We start from the raw sequence: 20,467 nt of genomic DNA on the forward strand, positions 1-20,467 counted from the left end.
TGTTATGACATTTTTCATATTTCGTCATATTTTTTAATATTCTTTTTATGTTTGATTTTATTTTTATTAGTTTGTTTATAGTCTGGGAATTTACAACATGCATAATTAAAATGTTATCAAATATTTATAATATATTTTTTATGTACTGTTAAAGGAAACTCAACATGTGTTTGTGCAAAAACGGAAATAAAATCAGTTTGTAGCGGAACCTTTGTTTTGGCCACACGTGGTTTCCAGCCGGACCGGAAGCACACGCGCTCTCCATGTGTTTTCCTCCGCATCATGGCGGCACGTGCGCAGCGGCGCAGTTTCTAGCGGAATAAACTTTAATAAACTTTAATAAAGATCAAAGAGACGATGCCGGCCGGCGGCGCTTTGTTCTCCGGCTTCCGGGTCCTGGGCCTGTTCTCCAACCACCTGCCGCACGCGCTCAGGTACCACCAGAAGCACCGCGAGTTCTACGTGGTGACTGCGGTCGGCAGGTGCTTCCACACCTACAACGTGAGTACCTGCGGCTGGACCGCGGCTTTCATTTGGAATGGAACGAACAAGGTCAGAGGTCAGAGGCAGGGACGGCTCAGGTGTGTCGGTCACGGAGAAGCGGACAGGTGAGATGCGGCCTGAGGGCGACAGCAGCTGTTTGCACGCGACAGACCAAAGCGCCAGGTCCGGTCAGGAAACGCGTTTAAAGCTGAGCCGCTGCAGGTGTGGGGCAGCGTCACACACCTGTCCTGCACGCGGACGGGACAGCAGACCCTACACGTTAGGTGGGGGTCAAAGGTCACAGGGTCACAGAGAGCAGGAACATTAAAGGACAGATTCTGAACGGAGTCTTTTTCATTCTTGTGTTTCTTTCAGGTCAAGAAGCTCGGAATCGTCGCCGTCAGTGAGTTTTTCACCCTGCAAGCTAACTTACATGCTAACTTACAGTGAGAGTCTATGGGGATCCTGTTAGCATGCTAACTTACAGTGAGAGTCTATGGGGATCCTGTTAGCATGCTAACTTACAGTGAGAGTCTATGGGGATTCTGTTAGCATGCTAACTTACAGTGAGAGTCTATGGGGATCCTGCTAGCATGCTAACTCACAGTGAGAGTCTATGGGGATCCTGTTAGCATGCTAACTTACAGTGAGAGTCTATGGGGATCCTGCTAGCATGCTAACTCACAGTGAGAGTCTATGGGGATCCTGCTAGCATGCTAACTTACAGTGAGAGTCTATGGGGATCCTGCTAGCATGCTAACTTACAGTGAGAGTCTGTGGGGATCCTGCTAGCATGCTAACTTACAGTGAGAGTCTATGGGGATCCTGCTAGCATGCTAACTTACAGTGAGAGTCTATGGGGATCCTGCTAGCATGCTAACTTGTCACATCACAGAGGAAACAGCTGATGAAAGCTTGTTTCTCTTGAAGGGCAAGTCTCTGATTGGTTGCTGTTGTGATGTCATCGTTGTCCAGGTAACAGCCTATCAGAGGACATTTCCTGTCTGGTGGCAGATCGGATGTTGGTGTTTGCAGCGTCAGGATGTGACATCAGCGCCTTCGCCAGGAACAAAGAGGTACGGCTGTTTTTATTTGTATCGCTACAGAGGCTCGTCCGTCACGTTCTGATGACATCATCAGCAACGTCCAGTTGCACTGGACCTAAGGAGGCGGTGATGAGACTGGAGTTCAGAGGTCACAGGTGAGCCTCAGTGTGACATCATGATCCTGCAGCGGGGCGGGGCTTCTTGATCCTCAGGTGATGTGATCAGAGGCCTGCATCAGGATTCAGGCTCCGCTCCGGATTTCCTGGATCACAAACAGTTTCCCTGAGGATTCTGGCTTTGGCGAGGGGGGATGTGTGTGTGTGTGTGTGTGTGTGTGTGTGTGTGTGTGCACAAACATTTTGGAGGATGGGAACAATATTAATAAGTTGCTCAGTATTCTTCAGATTTGCATTCATTGATTCATCTATTTTATATTAATCTATATTAATAGAATAGGCTGTGGTGGCGAGTAACAGCGGCTGTAGTGCTTCAGACTCCGTGTCCGTTTGACTCGGACCGGGACCAGAGGACTCAGCCTCGCCACTGGCTGTGGGACCGTGCGTTTAAAAAAACACTGATATTTCTGCCTGTTTTTGGGGCGGCTGGAGTTGACGTGACATGAATTATTTATGTCTGCTCCAGGCCAGGCTAGCTCTCAGGACAGGACTGAATCCTACATTAAGCTCCGCCCCCTGGCCAATCAGCTGTTTGCCAAAACGTGGTCTGACCAGTCACTGAGGTTCCCCTTGAACAGCGAGTCCAGATGAGGAGAGGATTTTCCTGTCTGACTCTCTGAGAGAGAGACAGGCTGTGATGCTGATGTTCAGCAGCTTCAGGCTCACAGCTGCTGCTGCACAGAGCTGACACTCTGCAGGAGAGGAACACAGGAGAGACCATTACAGGACATCTGACCATTACAGGACATCTGATCATTACAGGACATCTGATCATTACAGGACAGATCATTACAGGACATCTGATCATTACAGGACATCTGACCATTACAGGACATCTGACCATTACAGGACATCTGACCATTACAGGACATCTGATCATTACAGGACATCTGACCATTACAGGACATCTGATCATTACAGGACAGATCATTACAGGACATCTGATCATTACAGGACACCTGATCATTACAAGGATTTTAGAGGCGTGTCACAACATTTTAGGGACATTTAAAATTAATCAGCTCTAAATATTTTGGGGGTCAAATTATTCCTGGGAGAGAGAATGGGCCTGATTGACAGCTCGCTGATGCAAATGTGAAAAAGGATCATTTGTCCTTCATTCCAGAGGCGAGTCGGCCTTTAGATTTGCCTTTTGTTCCTGCTGAGGTCTAACGCAGCTCAGAGTCTGATTTTATTCAGGCTGTCAGCCTGATGCACTGACGGGACTGAAGTTTGGTGTCGGATTTATTTCATTACAGCCTGGATAACAGACTGTGATGAAATAATGCAGTGATGTTCTTGTGTTTAATTTTTACTCGCTCCCACCTCCTTTTCCCCCCTGAGGGGTCCCACCTGGAGGAGTTCAGCTCTACCTGTCCCACACGCAGCACACCTGTGCACTGAGTTCATGGGTTTCAGTGTCAGATGTGGAAACTTGTTGATGTGGAACTTCCACATTTCTGCAGTTGGCAGTTCACCACCAAGCGTTCTGCCTCTCTAGGCGGCAGCCGCGGTGTTCGATTTAGAGAGGAGGTGTTGTTTTCCTCCTCACTTTCCCAGTATGACACGCTGCTCCTCCTCACTTTCCCAGTATGACACGCTGCTCCTCCTCACTTTCCCAGTATGACACGCTGCTCCTCCTCACTTTCCCAGTATAACACGCTGCTCCTCCTCACTTTCCCAGTATGACACGCTGCTCCTCCTCACTTTCCCAGTATAACACGCTGCTCCTCCTCACTTTCCCAGTATGACACGCTGCTCCTCCTCACTTTCCCAGTATGACACGCTGCTCCTCCTCACTTTCCCAGTATGACACGCTGCTCCTCCTCCTCACTTTATGACACGCTGCTCCTCCACCGTGAAAGACGCTTCTTAATTTCTGTTTTTTGAGTGTTTTTTTTTTTTTACCTTACTATTATATTTTGTTTAATATTGCATTTCAGTCAAGTTTCCATTTATTAACTTTTATGAATATGTTAATATAATGTCATAGTGATGTAGCATTCAAGTCATGGTATTTTATTTTGATTTGTTTGTTTCCTGTCCTGACAGGAAGTGAGGCGCTACTCGGGCCACAAACAGGAAGTGCGCCTGCTGCTTCCCCTCGGCGATCAGCTGATCTCAGTGGACGCCGGCGGTGATGCCATCATCTGGGATGTTGGTAGCGGAGGTGAGGAGGGGGCGGGGCTTCTTCCCACCTCTATGTATTTTTTCATTTCATATTCTTTTCTTTTTATTTTTCATTGTTGAATGTTGTTTTTGTTGTACTTTTCATTAATTGTCATTTTCGTTTTCAATATAAAACTTTTCTAACTTTCAGTCTTTGATTATTTTATTCTTATTTTTTGATCTTGTTTAATTACATTTTGTCGTCGTTTGGCCCGGGTGTTACCGGGTAATGGGGAGAGAGGGGCATCACTAATATTTATAGTATTATTATTATTACTGCGATTTTTTTTTTTTTTTTTTTTTATGAAATTTAGAAAATTTTGTAATTCTCTGTTTTTAAGTTAAGGGCTTTTATTTTGACATGTCAAGCAAATGACTGAAAGACTTTTATTTTGAAGAGGTGTACCTGCGGCTCCAGTTCGACCCGGTGACCTTTGAGCCCTCGGCCCTGTGTCACCCCAGCACCTACCTGAACAAGGTGCTGCTGGGCAGCTCCCAGGGTGCTTTGCAGCTCTGGAACATCAAGACCAGGTGGGCCCGCCCCCTCTCAGGCTCTGGCCTCTGATTGGATGAGGGCTTGTCACTGTTGTTCTAACTCTGCTTTCTGATTGGCAGCAAACTTCTGTACAGCTTCTCCGGCTGGGGGGCCGCCATCACCGCGCTGCAGCAGGTCGGTCTCCATGGCAACGCACACGCGCGCACACACGCGCGCGCACACACACACACACACACACACAGCCTTGAACTAGAATTAAACCGGTGAGATAAGAATTCTGACGTCATACATTTATTGTTGTTGTTATCATCATTGTTGTTTTTAGCTTTATTTATTATTTGTAAATATTTTTAAATGGGTTAATTGTTTTGCAGATATTTTACATTAATTACTGTTTATGATTTAATATGAATTGAAATTAATAATTGTTATTTAATAACTTATTAGGTAATTGCTGACATTAATTAATATTAGGCATTATTTTTATGCTCATTTTTATTTCTTAATATGTAATTGTAAGTCATTATTGATGATTGATGATTTTTTAATATTTTTATTAATTTTAAATCTCTCAAACAGGTATATTACAAATTATTACCATAAATACATTTTTGATTATTTATAATTTCTTATTAAACTATTAAAAAAGCTTTAAAAGTTTAACTTTTGGTTTCATTTGTTCTTAACTCCATTTCCCAGAGTCCTGCGGTGGATGTGGTGGGCGTTGGCACGGCAACAGGCCGCATCATCATCCACAACATCCGATTGGATGAGACACTGATGAGCTTCATGCAGGACTGGGGACCAATCAGCTCGCTCGCTTTCCGCTCAGGTGCGACCGAACAAAACAAAACAATGAATGAAGCTTCACTGTGGATGAATGTGTCTCTAAAGAGGGAGCCGGTGTCCCTGTCCGTCCCTCCAGAGCTGGGAAAAAGTATTTGCCCCTTCCTGATTTCTTATTTCTTTGCACATTTGTCACACTTAAATGTTTCAGATCATCAAACAAGTTTTGATATTAAACAAAGACAAAACAAACAAAGATAAGCCAAGTAAATATAAAATACAGTTTTTAAATGATGATTTCATTAATTAAGGGAAAAAAGCTATCCAAACCCACCTGGCCCTATGTGAAAGAGTAACTGCCCCCTAACCCTAATAACTGGATGTGTCTCCCTCGGCGGCAACAACTGCAACCAAGTGTTTGTGATAAGTGGCAGTGAGTCTCTTACATCACTGTGGAGGAAGTTTGGCCCATTCTTTACAGAAATGTTTTAATTCAGCCAAACTGGAGGGTTTTTGAACATGAAAGGCCTGTTTAAGGTCCTGCCACAGCATCTCAACTGGATTTAAGTCTGGACTTTGACTAGGCCACTCCAAAACCTTCATTTTGTTTTTCTTCAGCCATTCAGAGGTGGACTTGCTGGTGTGTTTTGGATCATTGTCCTGCTGCATAACACAAGTGCGCTTGAGTTTGAGGTTATGAACTGATGGCCGGACATTGTCCTTCAGGATTTTCTGGTAGAGAGCAGAATTCATGGTTCCATCAATTATGGCAAGTCGTCCAGGTCCTGAAGCAGCAAAGCAGCCCCAGACCATCACACTACCACCACCATGTTTGACTGCTGGTATGATGTTATTTTCATGAAATGCTGTGTTAGTTTTATGCCAGATGGAACGGGACACACACCTTCCAAAAAGCAAAGGGGGTTGCTGCAGGTGAGGTCTGCAGTTCTTTAGATGTTGTTCTGGCTTCTTTTGTGACTCTTGGATGAGTCGTTCTTGGAGTATTTTTGGTCGGCCAGCCTCTCCTGGGAAGGTTCACCACTGTTCCAGGTTTTCTCCATTTGTGGATAATGGCTCTCACTGTGGTTCACTGGAGTCAAAAGCCTTAGAAGTGGCTTTGTAACCCTTTCCAGACTGACAGATGTCAATGACTTTGTTTCTCATCTGTTCTTGAATTTCTTTAGATCGCAGCACGATGTGTTGCTTTTTGAGATCTTTTATCCTACTTCACTTTGTCTCCTTGTTAGAGGAGACGTGTCCTGCCGGTATCCCGGTGCTGTGGGCTGAGTCGAACCTGTTAAAGTGCTGGTTTAGCTCATTGGGAGATCATGGCTCCCCTCCACAGCTGGACCAGATGAATTACTGCCCTCACCTCCTCCCGTCTCCTGACACGAATGCCCCCTTTTTCCTGTTAAGGAGGGTCTTAATGTCTTTGTTAAAACAAGGCGTGTTGTTAGGAAAACACTGCATCGTTTTGTAGGAGCAACACTGTCCTCACAGAACCGTGTGCAGTCAGTAAGAGTCTGTTAGACCCTCAGTGTCCTCATTATGGTCCTCCTGGGACAAATCCCAGTTTGTGGACTGGAAACAGTCCTGCAGGGCCTCCTCGGCTTCTCTGGACCACACCTTGACCGTCACAGGTTGGTCTGTTGGTACAAGGTGTATCAGGTAGTGGTCTGATCTCCCCAGGGGGAGGGGGGACATGGGAGCTGGATGCCCCCTTCACGTTTACATACAGCAGGTCTAATGTTTTGCTCCCCCTTGTCTTGTCGCCAACAAAAAACAAAAACACAAAAAATTAAACAAAACAAAAATAAAACAAAGCAAAACAAAACCAGCTGCTTCAGCTCTGACAGGCTCGTTAAGGAGGCGTGGCTCGTTAAGGAGGCGTGGCTCGTTAGTGGCAGTTGTCTCCACAGGGAGGCGCTCTAACGAGCCGGTTGCTCTCGGTTCAGCTCTGATTGGACGTTCTGCGTTTGGCTGTTTTTACATTCCAGTTCATCTGAATTTTCAGAGAAATCCTTTGAATTAATTACCTGATGGTGAAATATTAAAATGTGAAAGACGGACATTTCATTCCGTTACACAAACAGATGGCTTTGTTTTGTTTTGTCTTGGTGTGTTTTTGTTTTTGTTTTGGTGACGTAACGCCGCTGGTGTTTCTCCAGATGGCGTGCCTGTCGTGGCGGCGGCCAGCCCTCAGGGCCATGTTGCATTGTGGGACCTGGAGCGCCGGCAGCTCACTGCTCAGCTGCGACACGCCCACAGCACCGCCGTCGCCGCGGCAACCTTCCTGCACGGCGAGCCGTTACTGATCACAAACGGAGCCGACAACGCCATCAAGGTACTCGTTAATTATTTTGTTATGAAGTATATTATAATCATTAATTATTTAATTATTTTATAATTCATGATATTTATATTTATTTAAATTTGTAACCACATTAATGTTTTATGAAAATTTTGTTCCGATGTGGACCGATTATTAATTACTGTTAATTCATTTACATTTTACTTATTTTATTCTTATAATGCCTTGTTCATCATGTGATATTTTTTATTAAAAATAACGTAAGTTTTTATTTTTACTTGTTTATCATTTGATTTGTTACGTTTAGAATTTATTTGACCCTGTTTGATAATAATGTGATTTTATGTTAGTTTCCTTTTTATTTCGTATTTATTTATCTTTTCATTTATTTATTCATAAATTCTATTTTTTGGTTTACTGTAGTTTTTATTGTCTGTTTCTTTATTTATTATCATTTATGTCTATTATTTATAATTCTTCTTAATTGTCATCCATTTAAATGTAACATGAATTAATGTAGTAATAATTCATTAAACAGCATTAAATACATTTCGGCAGGTGTGGATATTTGACCAGGAAGGGGGCGGAGCCCGGTTGCTACGGAGTCGTCAGGGCCACAGTGCCCCGCCCACCACCATCAGTCACCACGGCAACGACGGGAAGAACATCTTGAGCGCCGGTCAGTGCCGCCAGGATTTGTTATTCTTTTTAAAAAATTTCCCTTTACTCTCATATTGCTTTTTATCTTATTACTTAAAAGATTTTTATTTTATTTTATTTATTATATTTATGTAATTTTTTTAATCTTGTACATTCTTACTTTTATTTACTTACTTTTTATTTAATTGATTATGTTATTATTTTAATAAATCATTTTAAATAGTCTAATTATTGAAATACTTTATTTAATTTCCATAAGACTTTAGGATTCATCTTAATTTTATGTTTTTTATGTGATTATTTCCTTTATTTTTAGTTTTCCTGCTTTTTTCCAGTTTAACTTTACTCTATATTAATTTATTTTACAGTTACTTTGTCAGTATTCCAGTGTTAACAATATTATTACAGTATAAATTCTTCTTCTTCTTCTTCTTCTTATTATTATTATAGATATCATACGTCAGTTTTGTTAAAGCTGTTTTTTTTTTTTTTTTTTTTTATTAATTAGTGACGTTTGATGTTTTACTGCCCCCTGCAGGTCAGGACGGGACGCTGCAGTCCTTCTCCACCGTCCACGAGCGCTTCAGTAAGAGTCTGGGTCACGGTGAGTAAACAGCTGATCTAACGTCCCGCTCAACGCTTTTTCAACATTTTTATGGAATTCATAACCGACGGATTTTTTTTCAAGCGGCTGCAGCCGATCAGATCAAATCAGATCAGATCAAATCAGATCAAATCAAATCAAATCAGATCAGATCAGATCAAATCAAATCAAATCAAATCAAATCAAATCAGATCAGATCAGATCAGATCAAATCAAATCAGACGTTTCCTTATGAAACCAGTCAAGCTGACTTATTTTTAAAGCAGCAGGTGTGTGTGAGTGTGTGTGTGTGTGTCTGTGTGTGTGTGTGTGTGTGTGTGTGTGTGTGTGTGTGTGTGTGTGTGTGTGGGTGGGTGGGGCGCTGCAGGTGTGTGTGTGTGTGTGTGTGTGTGTGTGTGTGGTGCTGCAGGTGTGTGTGTGGTGCTGCAGGTGTGTGTGTGGTGCTGCAGGTGTGTGTGTGATGTGTGTGTGTGTGGGTGGGTGGGGCGCTGCAGGTGTGTGTGTGTGTGTGTGTGTGTGTGTGTGTGTGTGGTGCTGCAGGTGTGTGTGTGTGTGTGTGTGTGTGTGTGTGTGTGTGTGTGTGGTGCTGCAGGTGTGTGTGTGATGTGGTTCTCTGATGTTCCTCTTCAGGTTCCATCAACAAGAAGAAGGAGCAGAAGAAGAAGAAGGGGCTGGCCTATCAGGAGCTGCGGCTTCCTGCCATCACCACCTTCGCCTCCGGTGGGCGCTGCATCACCTGACATCACATGACATCACCTGACATCACCTGACATCACCTGACATCACCTGACATCACATGACATCACCTGACATCACCTGACATCACCTGACATCACCTGACATCACCTGACATCACCTGACGTACTACAATACTCTGTTTGATAACCTGCAGCACGTTCTCACCCACTCACTTTAAACATTTCATATTCTGTAGTACACACAGTACAACATACTGCTACTGCAGTACACACAGTACAACATACTGCTACTGCAGTACAACATACTGCTACTGCAGTACATCATACTGCTACTGCAGTACAACATACTGCTACTGCAGTACATCATACTGCTACTGCAGTACAACATACTGCTACTGCAGTACATCATACTGCTACTGCAGTACGTCATACTGCTACTGCAGTACGTCATACCGCTACTGCAGTACATCATACTGCTACTGCAGTACATCATAGCAGTTTTCATACCCCAGTACCGGACACAGTACTGCAGTACCGGGCACAGTACTGCAGTACAGGGCACAGTACTGCAGTACAGGGCACAGTACTGCAGTACAGGACACAGTACTGCAGTACCGGACACAGTACTGCAGTACCGGGCACAGTACTGCAGTACCGGGCACAGTACTGCAGTACCGGGCACAGTACTGCAGTACAGGACATGATGAGTGTTTTTCCCTGCAGCTGTGGCCCGGCAGTCGGACTGGGACGGCATCGTGGCGTGTCACAGCGGTCGCCTAGCAGCCACCACCTGGAACTACCAGCGGTGCACCATGGGAGCTCACCACCTGCGGCCGCCCGGCGCCCACGGCAACAAGGCCGCAGCAACGGCGGTTGACGTCACTTCCTGCGGCAACTTTGTCCTGATCGGTTTGTCGTCGGGCCGCGTCGACCTCTACAACCTGCAGTCGGGGCTGCACCGTGGTTGCTATGGTGACGGCGGGGCGGCACACCGCGGGGCGGTCCGTGGCGTCTGCGTGGACGGGCTGAACCAGCTGACGCTCACGGCCGGTTCTGATTCGCTGCTGAAGATCTGGCGCTTTAGGAGTAAGAAACAGGAGGCGGAGCTTCAGCTGGGCACGGCGCCAGCTAGCATGCTGCTGCACCGAGAGAGGTAACATGCTAATGTGCTAACATGCTAACTAAGAGCACCGGGGCCCTAACTGACAGGCTCTCTGACCTTTGACCTTTATCTCTTTTTAGCGGCATGCTAGCATTAGCACTGGATGACTTCATGATAATTGTGGTTGACACGGCAACCAGACGTGTCGTCAGGAAGTTCCATGGCCACGGCGGCAAAATCAACGACATGGTGCGTCCTAGCATGCTAACAGGGTTAATGCTAACCTAGCATGATGTTGACTGGCATCTTTAACGTTTATTTCTGCGTATTCCTCACAGGCGTTCAGCCCAGACGGCCGCTGGCTGGTTACCGTGGCGATGGACTGCACCATTCGGACCTGGGACCTGCCCTCTGGCTGGTGATTGGCTCACGCCGGCGCTGCTGCAACATGTAAATCTCACGTTGTTCATTTTACATTAGATTTCTCTTCTTCTTGTGTCTTTTATCTGCAGCCTGGTCGACTGCTTCCTGGTTGACACGGCGCCGGTGGGCGTGTCCATGTCTCCAACAGGAGACTTCCTGGCAACGGTGCATGTTGACAACCTGGGCATCTACCTCTGGTACGAGCCAATCAGCTTTCAGCACTTGCATCACAATATCACTTTCAGCCAATCACATTCACGTTTCAACAGCCAATCAGCAGCCAGGGAGCTTCTTTGTTGTATTTTCAACACCCAATGACGTTTTCACCTCTTTCCCCTCAGGACCAATCAGAGCCTGTGTGGCCTGGTGTCGCTCCGCCCCCTGCCAGCCGACTACCAACCAGCAGCCGTCACTCTGCCTGGAAGCCAGCCAGGTAGCTAGCATGCTAACAGAATCCCCATAGACTCTCACTGTAAGTTAGCATGCTAACAGAATCCCCATAGACTCTCACTGTAAGTTAGCATGCTAAGAGAATCCCCATAGACTCTCACTGTAAGTTAGCATGCTAACAGAATCCCCATAGATTGCCATTATAAGTTTTAATTAATTAAAATTTTGAAATTTATTTTTGCCTAAAATGACTAAATGAAAAAAATATTAAAGTGATAAAAACATGAATTAAAACCAACAATAAACATTGAAAAGGAATTGTGGGTAAATTATTCAAATACAAAAAAAAATCCCTGTCCACGTCCATTATTTTTTCAGTGTTTGATATTTTCTCTCCCTCATTGGCCAGATGAGGCTGAACAGGAAGTGACATCACAAGACGACGGCGAGGATGATGATGAGTACGAGTCGCCGCAGCAGCTGGGGGCGGAGCTTGTGACTCTGTCGTTGCTGCCAGAGTCGCGCTGGAAGAGCCTGCTGCATCTGGACGCTATCAAGGTTAGCATGCTATGCTAACAGGAAGTGACGTGCCTTTAAAAAATAAAACTGGACAAAACAGAACCCTTTTAAAAAGTTTGCTTCAACCAAATGTCATCTTCATCATCATCTTCATCTTTAAGCTGAAATCATGATTTTGAGAACTAACTAACTAACTAACTAACTAACTAACTAACTAACTAACTAACTAACTAATTAATTAATTAATTAATTAATTAATTAATTAATGGGCAGTCAGTTGTTTTTTCAAAGTAATGGGTCGAGTGGTTCACTAAAACCTTTCAGAATTAAAGCCCTGCTGCCCCTGGGCTTCTGGATCATTTAAACAGCTGTGTGTGTGTGTGTGTGTGTGTGTGTGTGTGTGTGTGTGTCTCCAGAGGAGGAACCGTCCTGCTGCCCCCCCTGTCGCCCCCCCCACGCTCCCCTTCTTCCTGCCCACTCAGGCCGGTCTGACGCCGCGCTTCACGTTGCCCCCGGCAACTGCACAGGAAGTCCAGGTGATGTCACCACTCCGTTTTTTGGGGGGTTTTTTTCATGAAGTTTTTAATTTTGTTAATATCAACGTCCATATTAAAATAAGTAATTTAACTGAATAATTTTAGATTTTATGTTAATTTTTCTGATTTGTGTTTGTTGTCATAGTTTCAGTGTGTGTGTTCTGGTGTGTGTGTTCTGGTGTGTGTGTTCTGGTGTGTGTGTTCTCAGCTCAAACAAACAAACTGTGTGTTTCAGTCGAAGGTGGTGCGTTGGGGCGATCTGGCTCAGCGGTCCGACTTCGTCTCTGCGTTGGAATCAGCCGCCGAGTCCGACAGCTGTCAGTCTGCCCTCCTGCTGATTATTGCTTATTGATGTTTATTAAATTATTCACAACAAACTGAGTTGAATTCATGAACTTTGTTTTTCCAGTTGAGCGGCCGCTGCTCCTGCTGCGCTCCCTCGGCCCCGCCCCCCTCTCCGTCGAGCTCAGCGGCCTATCAGCTGAAGGGGGCGGGGCAGGTGGCCTCCTGTTGGCCTTCCTCCGCATGATTGACAGCTTGCTGGCCAGTGGGCGGGACTTCGACCTTGCGCACGCCTACCTGGCGCTTTTCCTGAAGGTACGCAAGTTAGCATGTTAACAGAATCCCCATAGACTCTCACTGTAAGTTAGCATGCTAACAGAATCCCCATAGACTCTCACTGTAAGTTAGCATGCTAGCAGGATCCCCATAGACTCTCACTGTAAGTTAGCATGCTAACAGAATCCCCATAGACTCTCACTGTAAGTTAGCATGCTAACAGAATCCCCATAGACTCTCACTGTAAGTTAGCATGCTAACAGAATCCCCATAGACTCTCACTGTAAGTTAGCATGCTAGCAGGATCCCCATAGACTCTCACTGTAAGTTAGCATGCTAGCAGGATCCCCATAGACTCTCACTGTAAGTTAGCATGCTAGCAGGATCCCCATAGTCTGCCATTCACTGTCCCTCCCAAACTGCATCTCTGTTCTGATTGGCTGCCACTACACACACACACACACACACACACACACACACACAAAGACTATTATGGGCTGTGTTTGCTGCTTAGCGACCATCTAATGTCTCTCTCTGTTTTAGCTCCACCTCCGGTCGTTGTCACAGGATGCAGTTGCCATGGAAACGCTGGTCCACCTTTCAGAGCGGCTGGAGGCGGGGTGGGCGGAGCTGCAGGCCTCTTTCCACCAATCACTGTGCCTGCTGACATACATCAAGAGCGCACTGCTGTGACACACACACACACACACACACACACTTTTGTACTTGTTATTGGTGTTTAAATAAAGTTTTTTGTCTTTTCTGAACTCTGTAAAAGTGATTTTCATGTTTGACTGGAATGAAACTGCATTCAGATTTCAAAGTTTTCATTAAATTCAAATTTAATTTGAATTTTTTCAACAGTAAAAATGGGATGGCCAAGAAACGACAAGAAATCAGAAAATAACAAGAAAACGAGTAATACAGCTGACAAAAAGTAAATACATAAGGCTTGAAACGTCAGCCAGCAGGGGGCGCTGTCAAACTGCAGGGAACAAAAACTTCTGCTGGTGTTTTTTGGTTGGGGAATATTTACAGATATAACCCAGACTGTTTAAAGTGGAGCTGGAGAACATTTTAACTCCCTCATACATACATACATACATACATACATAAATATATACACACAAACAAACAAACAAACAAAAACAGCCTTCAGCCGGGAGCCTGGAGCTGGGAGGCCAGGAGCCCCTGGAGGTGCAGCGATGGAGGGTTTGGTCGGGCCTGCTGGACGTGGGCAGACGTCGTATCCCGACTGATCTGCAAGAAAAAACTTTTTTTTTTAAAGAAGCAACTCCCGGCTCATTTCAGAGGAGTGGAAGGACGGGTCAGAGGTCAGAGGTCATCCTGTCCCCGTGACGGATCATAAAACGATCCTCCTCAAACTAAACCTCAGGAGCCGCGACACCAAGAGGCTGCCTGATCCCTGCAGATGTAACAGCTGATAGATAACAGAGAATTAAACTCCAGCAGGAAGAAGACGAGTTTCCTGAGGAGGAAGATCCAGAGTCCAACGCTTTGGAGGGTTAGGGTTAGGGTTAGGGTTAGGTTAAGGTTAGGGTTAGGTTAGGTTAGGGTTAGGTTAGGGTTAGGGTTAGGTTAGGGTTAGGGTTAGGTTAGGGTTAGGGTTAGGGTTAGGGTTAGGGTTAGGGACACAGACAGCAGCTGGTTTTTAGGGAAACTCAGTTAAAAGGACAGATCAAGAAGAAGTGCTGTGTTGTGTTCAGCCTCTGTCCCGTGCAGCTCGTCCACGCCCCTGTACTGCAACACGTTCGGTATAAAAACAAAAAGACGTTTGGCTCGTTCCCGGTCACTCAGACACACATGACCCAAATCCTTCACCAAGACTGAGGTGTCTTTAAAATGAATGCTTTGGCCTTGTCGTTTCAGTGTACATCATGAATTAACGCGCAGAGGTCAGGATCAGCCAGAGCTCAAATCACACAGCATGCATACAAAAATATATATGAAGTAGAACTCAAAATATTAAAACCACTGCAAAGTCAATCAAGCTGCCATTGTCAAAAATGTAGTTATTGACATCATATTGATGTCAATAACTACATTGTTTGTTGAAAAGTCATCAACAAAAATCACTTTTTTTAGGTGTTTGTCATTTGGATTTTTTGTAAATTTTGTGGTGTTTTTATTGCAAAGCAATTTGAGTATAGTTTGAGGTATAAAAATTCGAAATATTCTTATAATCATAACTGTACACATTGTTTTTTTTTGGAACTTTGTAACTTTGTTCATTTTTCGGGTGATGGTCTTGGTCTAATTGGTCTAATTTACGTCATTATATCAGGGGAATTTTAATACAATATGGTACTTTCCTGTCATTTGACTTTAAATATTTAATATTTTTGTAAGTAACATGAATTTGCTCAGCTCACTTTATGATTGGCCAGCCTCGACCAATCAGCTGCCTTCTCTCCTCAGGGGCTGGAAGTTCTCCATGGTTCTCTTATAACTGAATACTTTATCGTCCATATCTGATGAAATTAACTAAAAGTCTGGACGGGACTGAAGGACCTGTCTTTGTTCCTCTGAGCTTTTTCATTTAAGTGTCTCCACGTGTCAATCAAGCCTATCCTGCCACATATATTTTCCAATTTATTTGTCTGTTTATCTGTTGGAGGCCACCTCTCCATACTCCCATTCATCACTGTGTTAGGGTTAGTTACTCTCCCCAGCTCTCTTCAACCTTTATATGGATGATCTGTCTGTCCAGCTAAGGAGCTGCATGATTGGTTCCACTCTGATCAATCACATTATGGATGCAGGTGACCTGGTCATCACGTGGGTTTCAGCAGCTGCTGAACACCTGCTCCTCCTGTGGGGTTGATGATGTCAGATATAAGGCTAAGAAGAGTGATGATGTGTTTTTGGCACAGTGCACGTGCAGTACGTTATTGTTCTGTTTCACTGAGAAGCGGATTGGACCGGCTTCTGTCTGCAAGGCTCCAGAGGGAAAGACTCACTTTCAGGTAATGTGACATTTTTAAACATCATAATTACACCGGAGGGCATTGCATCACAAACTATTGCGTATTCTTTCGGAAGAATAGGAAATGTATATTTATTTAAAAATTCTGAGTATGATAACGATGTGCCGCTGGGTGTGACCAGCTGGCTGACTGACGCGTTGCCATGGTGAAGCAGCTGGTCTGTTTGCCCGCTCGGCCTCTGAAGCACGAGCCTGACGCTCCTCCCATCATCCTCTTCACCCTCACAAACGATCTTTGAAGACGCGTCATCCCTCCGCACGGCCGGGGCGCGCCCTGATGACGTGAGCAGCGCGCGCCGGGCTGCAGTCAGAGCAGACATGGCGGCGGCCGCGCAGCGCGAGCGGCTGCTGTCGTGGCTCGTGGCGCTGGCGCTGTGCGCGGCTCCGGCCCGCGCGCTCATCGACGGCCTTTACTGCGGCGCGGACGTCTGCTACGACGTGCTGGGCGTCACGCGCCACGCCACCAAGGCGGAGATCGCCCGCGCGTACCGGCAGCTGGCCCGCCGCTTCCACCCGGACCGCTTCCGGCCCGGAGCCGCGGAGCCGCCCGGGGAGACGCGGCGCTCCGCGGAGGAGAAGTTCCTGCTGGTGGCCACGGCCTACGAGACGCTGAAGGTCTGTGGGGAAACCCGGAGCTGTGCTGTGCTGCTCCGCGTGGCTCTGCCCGGGTCCGGGTCTGGGTCCCGGTCCGGGTCCCGGTCCGGGTCCGGGTCCGGGTCCGGGTCCCGGTCCGGGTCCGGGTCCGGGTCCTGACCCTGAGCGACACAGAGACGCCGTCTGACCAAACTGCTGCAAACACAAATTTAAAAAAGTCCATCTTTGAGCGAGCGGAGCCTCAGCAGAGCGAGGCCGGAGCGGAGCCTCATTCAAATTAATTAACTCATTAATTGTTTTAATTAAAAACAAACAAAGAAAGTCGTCAGCAGGCTCGACCCCTGGCGCAGGCGTCTCCGGTTGTCATGGCAACCAGACTATAACCTGTGAAGGTGTTTAGGCCGAGAGTCAGACGAGCGTCCGGCCAGAGCCCCGCGGTGCAACACGCAGCAAGGGATTGTGGGAAACCTGGTGCAGGATGGCGTTGAAGTTTACGGTTATGCAAATGAAGGCATCGCTCTCGACGCGATCAGACATCTGATTGGACGAACGCGGCGGTCAACCCAAAACCTGCCCTGCGTTCCAAATCTCATACTTACATACTTTTTACTTTTAGTATGTACTCCAGCTGCCCTTACAAAGTATGCAGTGTAGTATGCAGTATGCATGCTAATTCTTTTTTTCTCCTACTAAATAGTATGGTAGTATGAGTTTTGGAACGCAGGACTAATCTTATGGATTTGACCTTTGACCTTTACTCTCCAGACGGCGCTCTGTAAAGGGTCTAGTTTCAGCGTGATGTCACTCTGCAGGGGGCGGAGCCACACCGATCTTAATTTTCAGATGAACTGCTCGCAGTTGATTGGTCGACGTCCAGCCCATTATAATCTGTCAGCCTCTGTGGAGCTCTGTGATTGGCTGTTTATGACAGGAAATAACAGCCAATCACGTTCCGTTCAGTTCTGACTCCTCGCTTCCTCTCCTCACTTCCTTTCCTACCTTCCCTTCCTTCCCTCCTTCCTTCCTTCCTTTGCTTCCTAGTGATGGGATCCAGTTCTCGACTGTCTGGTTCCAGTTTGATGCTGTGATTCAGTATTACAGTCCTGAGTGTGTGTGTGTGTGTGTGTGTGTGTGTGTGTGTGTGTGTGTGTGTGTGTGTGTGGCAGGATGAGGACTCCCGCAGGGACTACGACTACATGTTGGACCACCCAGAGGAGTATTACCGCCACTACTACGCCTACTACCGCCGCCGCCTGGCGCCCAAAGTCGACGTCAGGCTGGTCATCCTCGTCACCATCTGCGCCATCTCCGCCTTCCAGGTAACCTCTGACCCCTGACTGACCCCTGACTCCTGACTGACCCATGACCTCTGACCCCTACATGCTCCTACGTGTCCCTGCCTGGGCCCGGGCCCTCAGGTTGCCTCTGCCGGGTCTCCCTGTGTTCCTTCGCTTCGTGGCTCTGGGTGAGAATCGACTTCCTGAACAGATTAAGTGAACGCAGTGAAACCCGGGGAGGTGATCTGACCCTGACCCTGACCCTGACCCTGACCCGGGGAGGTGATCTGACCCTGACCCTGACCCTGACCCTGACCCGGGGAGGTGATCTGACCCTGACCCTGACCCTGACCCGGGGAGGTGATCTGACCCTGACCCGGGGAGGTGATCTGACCCTGACCCTGACCCGGGGAGGTGATCTGACCCTGACCCTGACCCTGACCCGGGGAGGTGATCTGACCCTGACCCTGACCCTGACCCGGGGAGGTGATCTGACCCTGACCCTGACCCGAGGAGGTGATCTGACCCTGACCCTGACCCTGACCCTAACCCGGGGAGGTGATCTGACCCTGACCCTGACCCAGGGAGGTGATCTGACCCTGACCCTGACCCTGACCCTGACCCGGGGAGGTGATCTGACCCTGACCCTGACCTGGGGAGGTGATCTGACCCTGACCCTGACCCGGGGAGGTGATCTGACCCTGACCCTAACCCTGACCCTGACCCTGACCCGGGGAGGTGATCTGACCCTGACCCTGACCCGGGGAGGTGATCTGACCCTGACCCTGACCCTGACCTGGGGAGGTGATCTGACCCTGACCCTGACCCGGGGAGGTGATCTGACCCTGACCCTGACCCGGGGAGGTGATCTGACCCTGACCTGGGGAGGTGATCTGACCCTGACCCTGACCCGGGGAGGTGATCTGACCCTGACCCTGACCCTGAGCTGCAGGGAAAAAGGCAATGAGCAAAAAATGTGCAAGAAATAAGTTACAGGTTACGAGAAAATGACTTGGAAATGAACTTAAAAAGGAAAAACAAAGAAAGAAAGCCTGAATTGAAAATACGAAAAAAGAGAGAAAAAATACTTAAATAAATGTAATTCTTACTTACATAAATTATTTAAATAAATTATCATAAAAACTAGGGAAAATGCCTATAAAACTGTTCATAATTATTGTTGTAAGTATATATTCAAAATTATGTTCCAAGAATAAAATATTTTGCCGAGTTTTCGTGTCATCTTTTTTTTAAGTTATATATTTTTTTTCCAGTACTTTACTTTTTTTTTTTTTGCTCATTTTGCGTTAACTCGCTCGTCGCCTTTTTCCCTGCATGTTTTTGAATCTGCTCAGGCTTCAGAGGGTTAAACACAGCAGATAATAACAGCATGAATAATGTCCTGCAGTACTACAGCTGGCACAGCAGCTACAACGAGGCCATCAGCTACCTGGTGACGGTGCCCAGGTACAGGATCCAGGCCACGGAGATCGCCCGGCAGCAGGGCCTGCTGAGCCGCGGCCGCGAGAAGGGCAAGAACCGCCGCAGCAAGGAGGAAATCCGCGAGCAGGAGGAGGAGGTGATCCGCGACATCATCAAAAACAAGATCGACATCAAGGGCGGCTACCAGAAGCCCAACGTGTCGGACCTCCTGCTGTGCCAGGTGCTGCTGCTGCCCTACCACCTGAGCAGCTACCTGGCCTGGAACCTCTCCTGGATCTACCGCTTCACCGTCTGCCGCCAGGAGTACGGCGACCCCGAGAAGCTCTACATCATCAGGTCAGTCACGGGGCTTCAGGGGGCCCCAGGGGGCTTCAGGGGGCCTCAGGGGGCCTCAGGGGGCCCCAGGGGGCCTCAGGGGGGCTTCAGGGGGCCTCAGGGGGCCTCAGGGGGCCCCAGGGGGCTTCAGGGGGCTTCAGGGGGCCCCAGGGGGCTTCAGGGGGCCTCAGGGGGCTTCAGGGGGCTTCAGGGGGCCCCAGGGGGCCTCAGGGGGCTTCAGGGGGCCTCAGGGGGCCTCAGGGGGCTTCAAGGGGCTTCACGGGGCTTCAGGGGGCATCACTTTGAAAACTAGTTGTGGCTCTGCAGAGCTGTAGCAGTAACTCTGTGTGTGTGTATGTGTGTGCATGTGCGTGTGCGTGTGCGTGCGTGCGTGTGTGTGCGTGCGTGTGTGTGTGTGTGTGCTGCAGGAGGTACATGAAGATGTCTCAGTCTCAGTTCGACAGTCTGGACGAGAAGCTTCGAGAGTCTTTCCTGGAGAAGCGGCTCTGGATCAGAGAAAACTACGAGGTCACACCTGGGGGGGGGCACCTGGCCGCACCTGGCCGCACCTGAGTTCTTGTGTTTACAAAGAAAAAGAAAGAAAACAACCTGAAATTTATTAGAACCTTATCAAGAAAGTATATTTATAATTATTATATATATTTTTATTATGTTTTCCTAATTCTGGAGTCATTTCTGATGAAACTGCTCAGGTTTTCAAAAAGTTAAACTGATGACTCAGTTAATTAGTTAATTAGTTAATTAGTTAATTAGTGCTCTAATAATGAAAGTAATTAAAGGGAGTTGTTTCGCTGCAGGTTTACAAACAGGAGCAGGAAGAGGAGATGAAGGTGAAGATGGCGACCGACCCGAG

General features: G+C 47.0%; 2 protein-coding genes across 3 annotated transcripts in view; both read left to right on the forward strand.

The window, feature by feature from the left end:
* The first annotated feature begins 213 nt into the window (after positions 1-213).
* The window catches only part of wdr36 (WD repeat domain 36), a 22,182-nt gene continuing 1,928 nt past the window's right edge, over positions 214-20,467 (forward strand). Inside the window, exons 1-21 of one of the 2 annotated variants that reach the window (XM_030065436.1) lie at positions 214-501; positions 859-886; positions 1,459-1,559; positions 3,758-3,875; positions 4,273-4,405; positions 4,490-4,544; positions 5,070-5,202; positions 7,325-7,500; positions 8,026-8,146; positions 8,666-8,731; positions 9,362-9,451; positions 10,153-10,582; positions 10,672-10,780; positions 10,870-10,949; positions 11,044-11,151; positions 11,296-11,387; positions 11,754-11,902; positions 12,280-12,399; positions 12,635-12,716; positions 12,809-12,996; positions 13,501-13,672. In XM_030065436.1, coding sequence (XP_029921296.1) covers positions 358-501; positions 859-886; positions 1,459-1,559; positions 3,758-3,875; positions 4,273-4,405; positions 4,490-4,544; positions 5,070-5,202; positions 7,325-7,500; positions 8,026-8,146; positions 8,666-8,731; positions 9,362-9,451; positions 10,153-10,582; positions 10,672-10,780; positions 10,870-10,949; positions 11,044-11,151; positions 11,296-11,387; positions 11,754-11,902; positions 12,280-12,399; positions 12,635-12,716; positions 12,809-12,996; positions 13,501-13,650 — 2,673 coding nt within the window. In that variant the 5' untranslated portion in view covers positions 214-357 and the 3' untranslated portion in view covers positions 13,651-13,672. Of the gene's footprint in view, positions 502-858; positions 887-1,458; positions 1,560-3,757; positions 3,876-4,272; positions 4,406-4,489; positions 4,545-5,069; positions 5,203-7,324; positions 7,501-8,025; positions 8,147-8,665; positions 8,732-9,361; positions 9,452-10,152; positions 10,583-10,671; positions 10,781-10,869; positions 10,950-11,043; positions 11,152-11,295; positions 11,388-11,753; positions 11,903-12,279; positions 12,400-12,634; positions 12,717-12,808; positions 12,997-13,500; positions 13,725-20,467 lie in introns of those variants that run through there. The other variant, XM_030065435.1, reaches the window with a different exon arrangement.
* The window catches only part of dnajc25 (DnaJ (Hsp40) homolog, subfamily C, member 25), a 4,845-nt gene continuing 607 nt past the window's right edge, over positions 16,230-20,467 (forward strand). Inside the window, exons 1-5 of the mRNA XM_030065437.1 lie at positions 16,230-16,579; positions 17,725-17,877; positions 19,244-19,614; positions 20,022-20,121; positions 20,412-20,467. The exon at positions 20,412-20,467 is cut by the window's right edge and continues 607 nt beyond it. Coding sequence (XP_029921297.1) covers positions 16,283-16,579; positions 17,725-17,877; positions 19,244-19,614; positions 20,022-20,121; positions 20,412-20,467 — 977 coding nt within the window. The 5' untranslated portion in view covers positions 16,230-16,282. The remainder of the gene's footprint in view (positions 16,580-17,724; positions 17,878-19,243; positions 19,615-20,021; positions 20,122-20,411) is intronic.

This window comes from Myripristis murdjan, chromosome 12 (genome assembly GCF_902150065.1).
Source record: "Myripristis murdjan chromosome 12, fMyrMur1.1, whole genome shotgun sequence".
Classification (NCBI taxonomy): domain Eukaryota; kingdom Metazoa; phylum Chordata; class Actinopteri; order Holocentriformes; family Holocentridae; genus Myripristis; species Myripristis murdjan.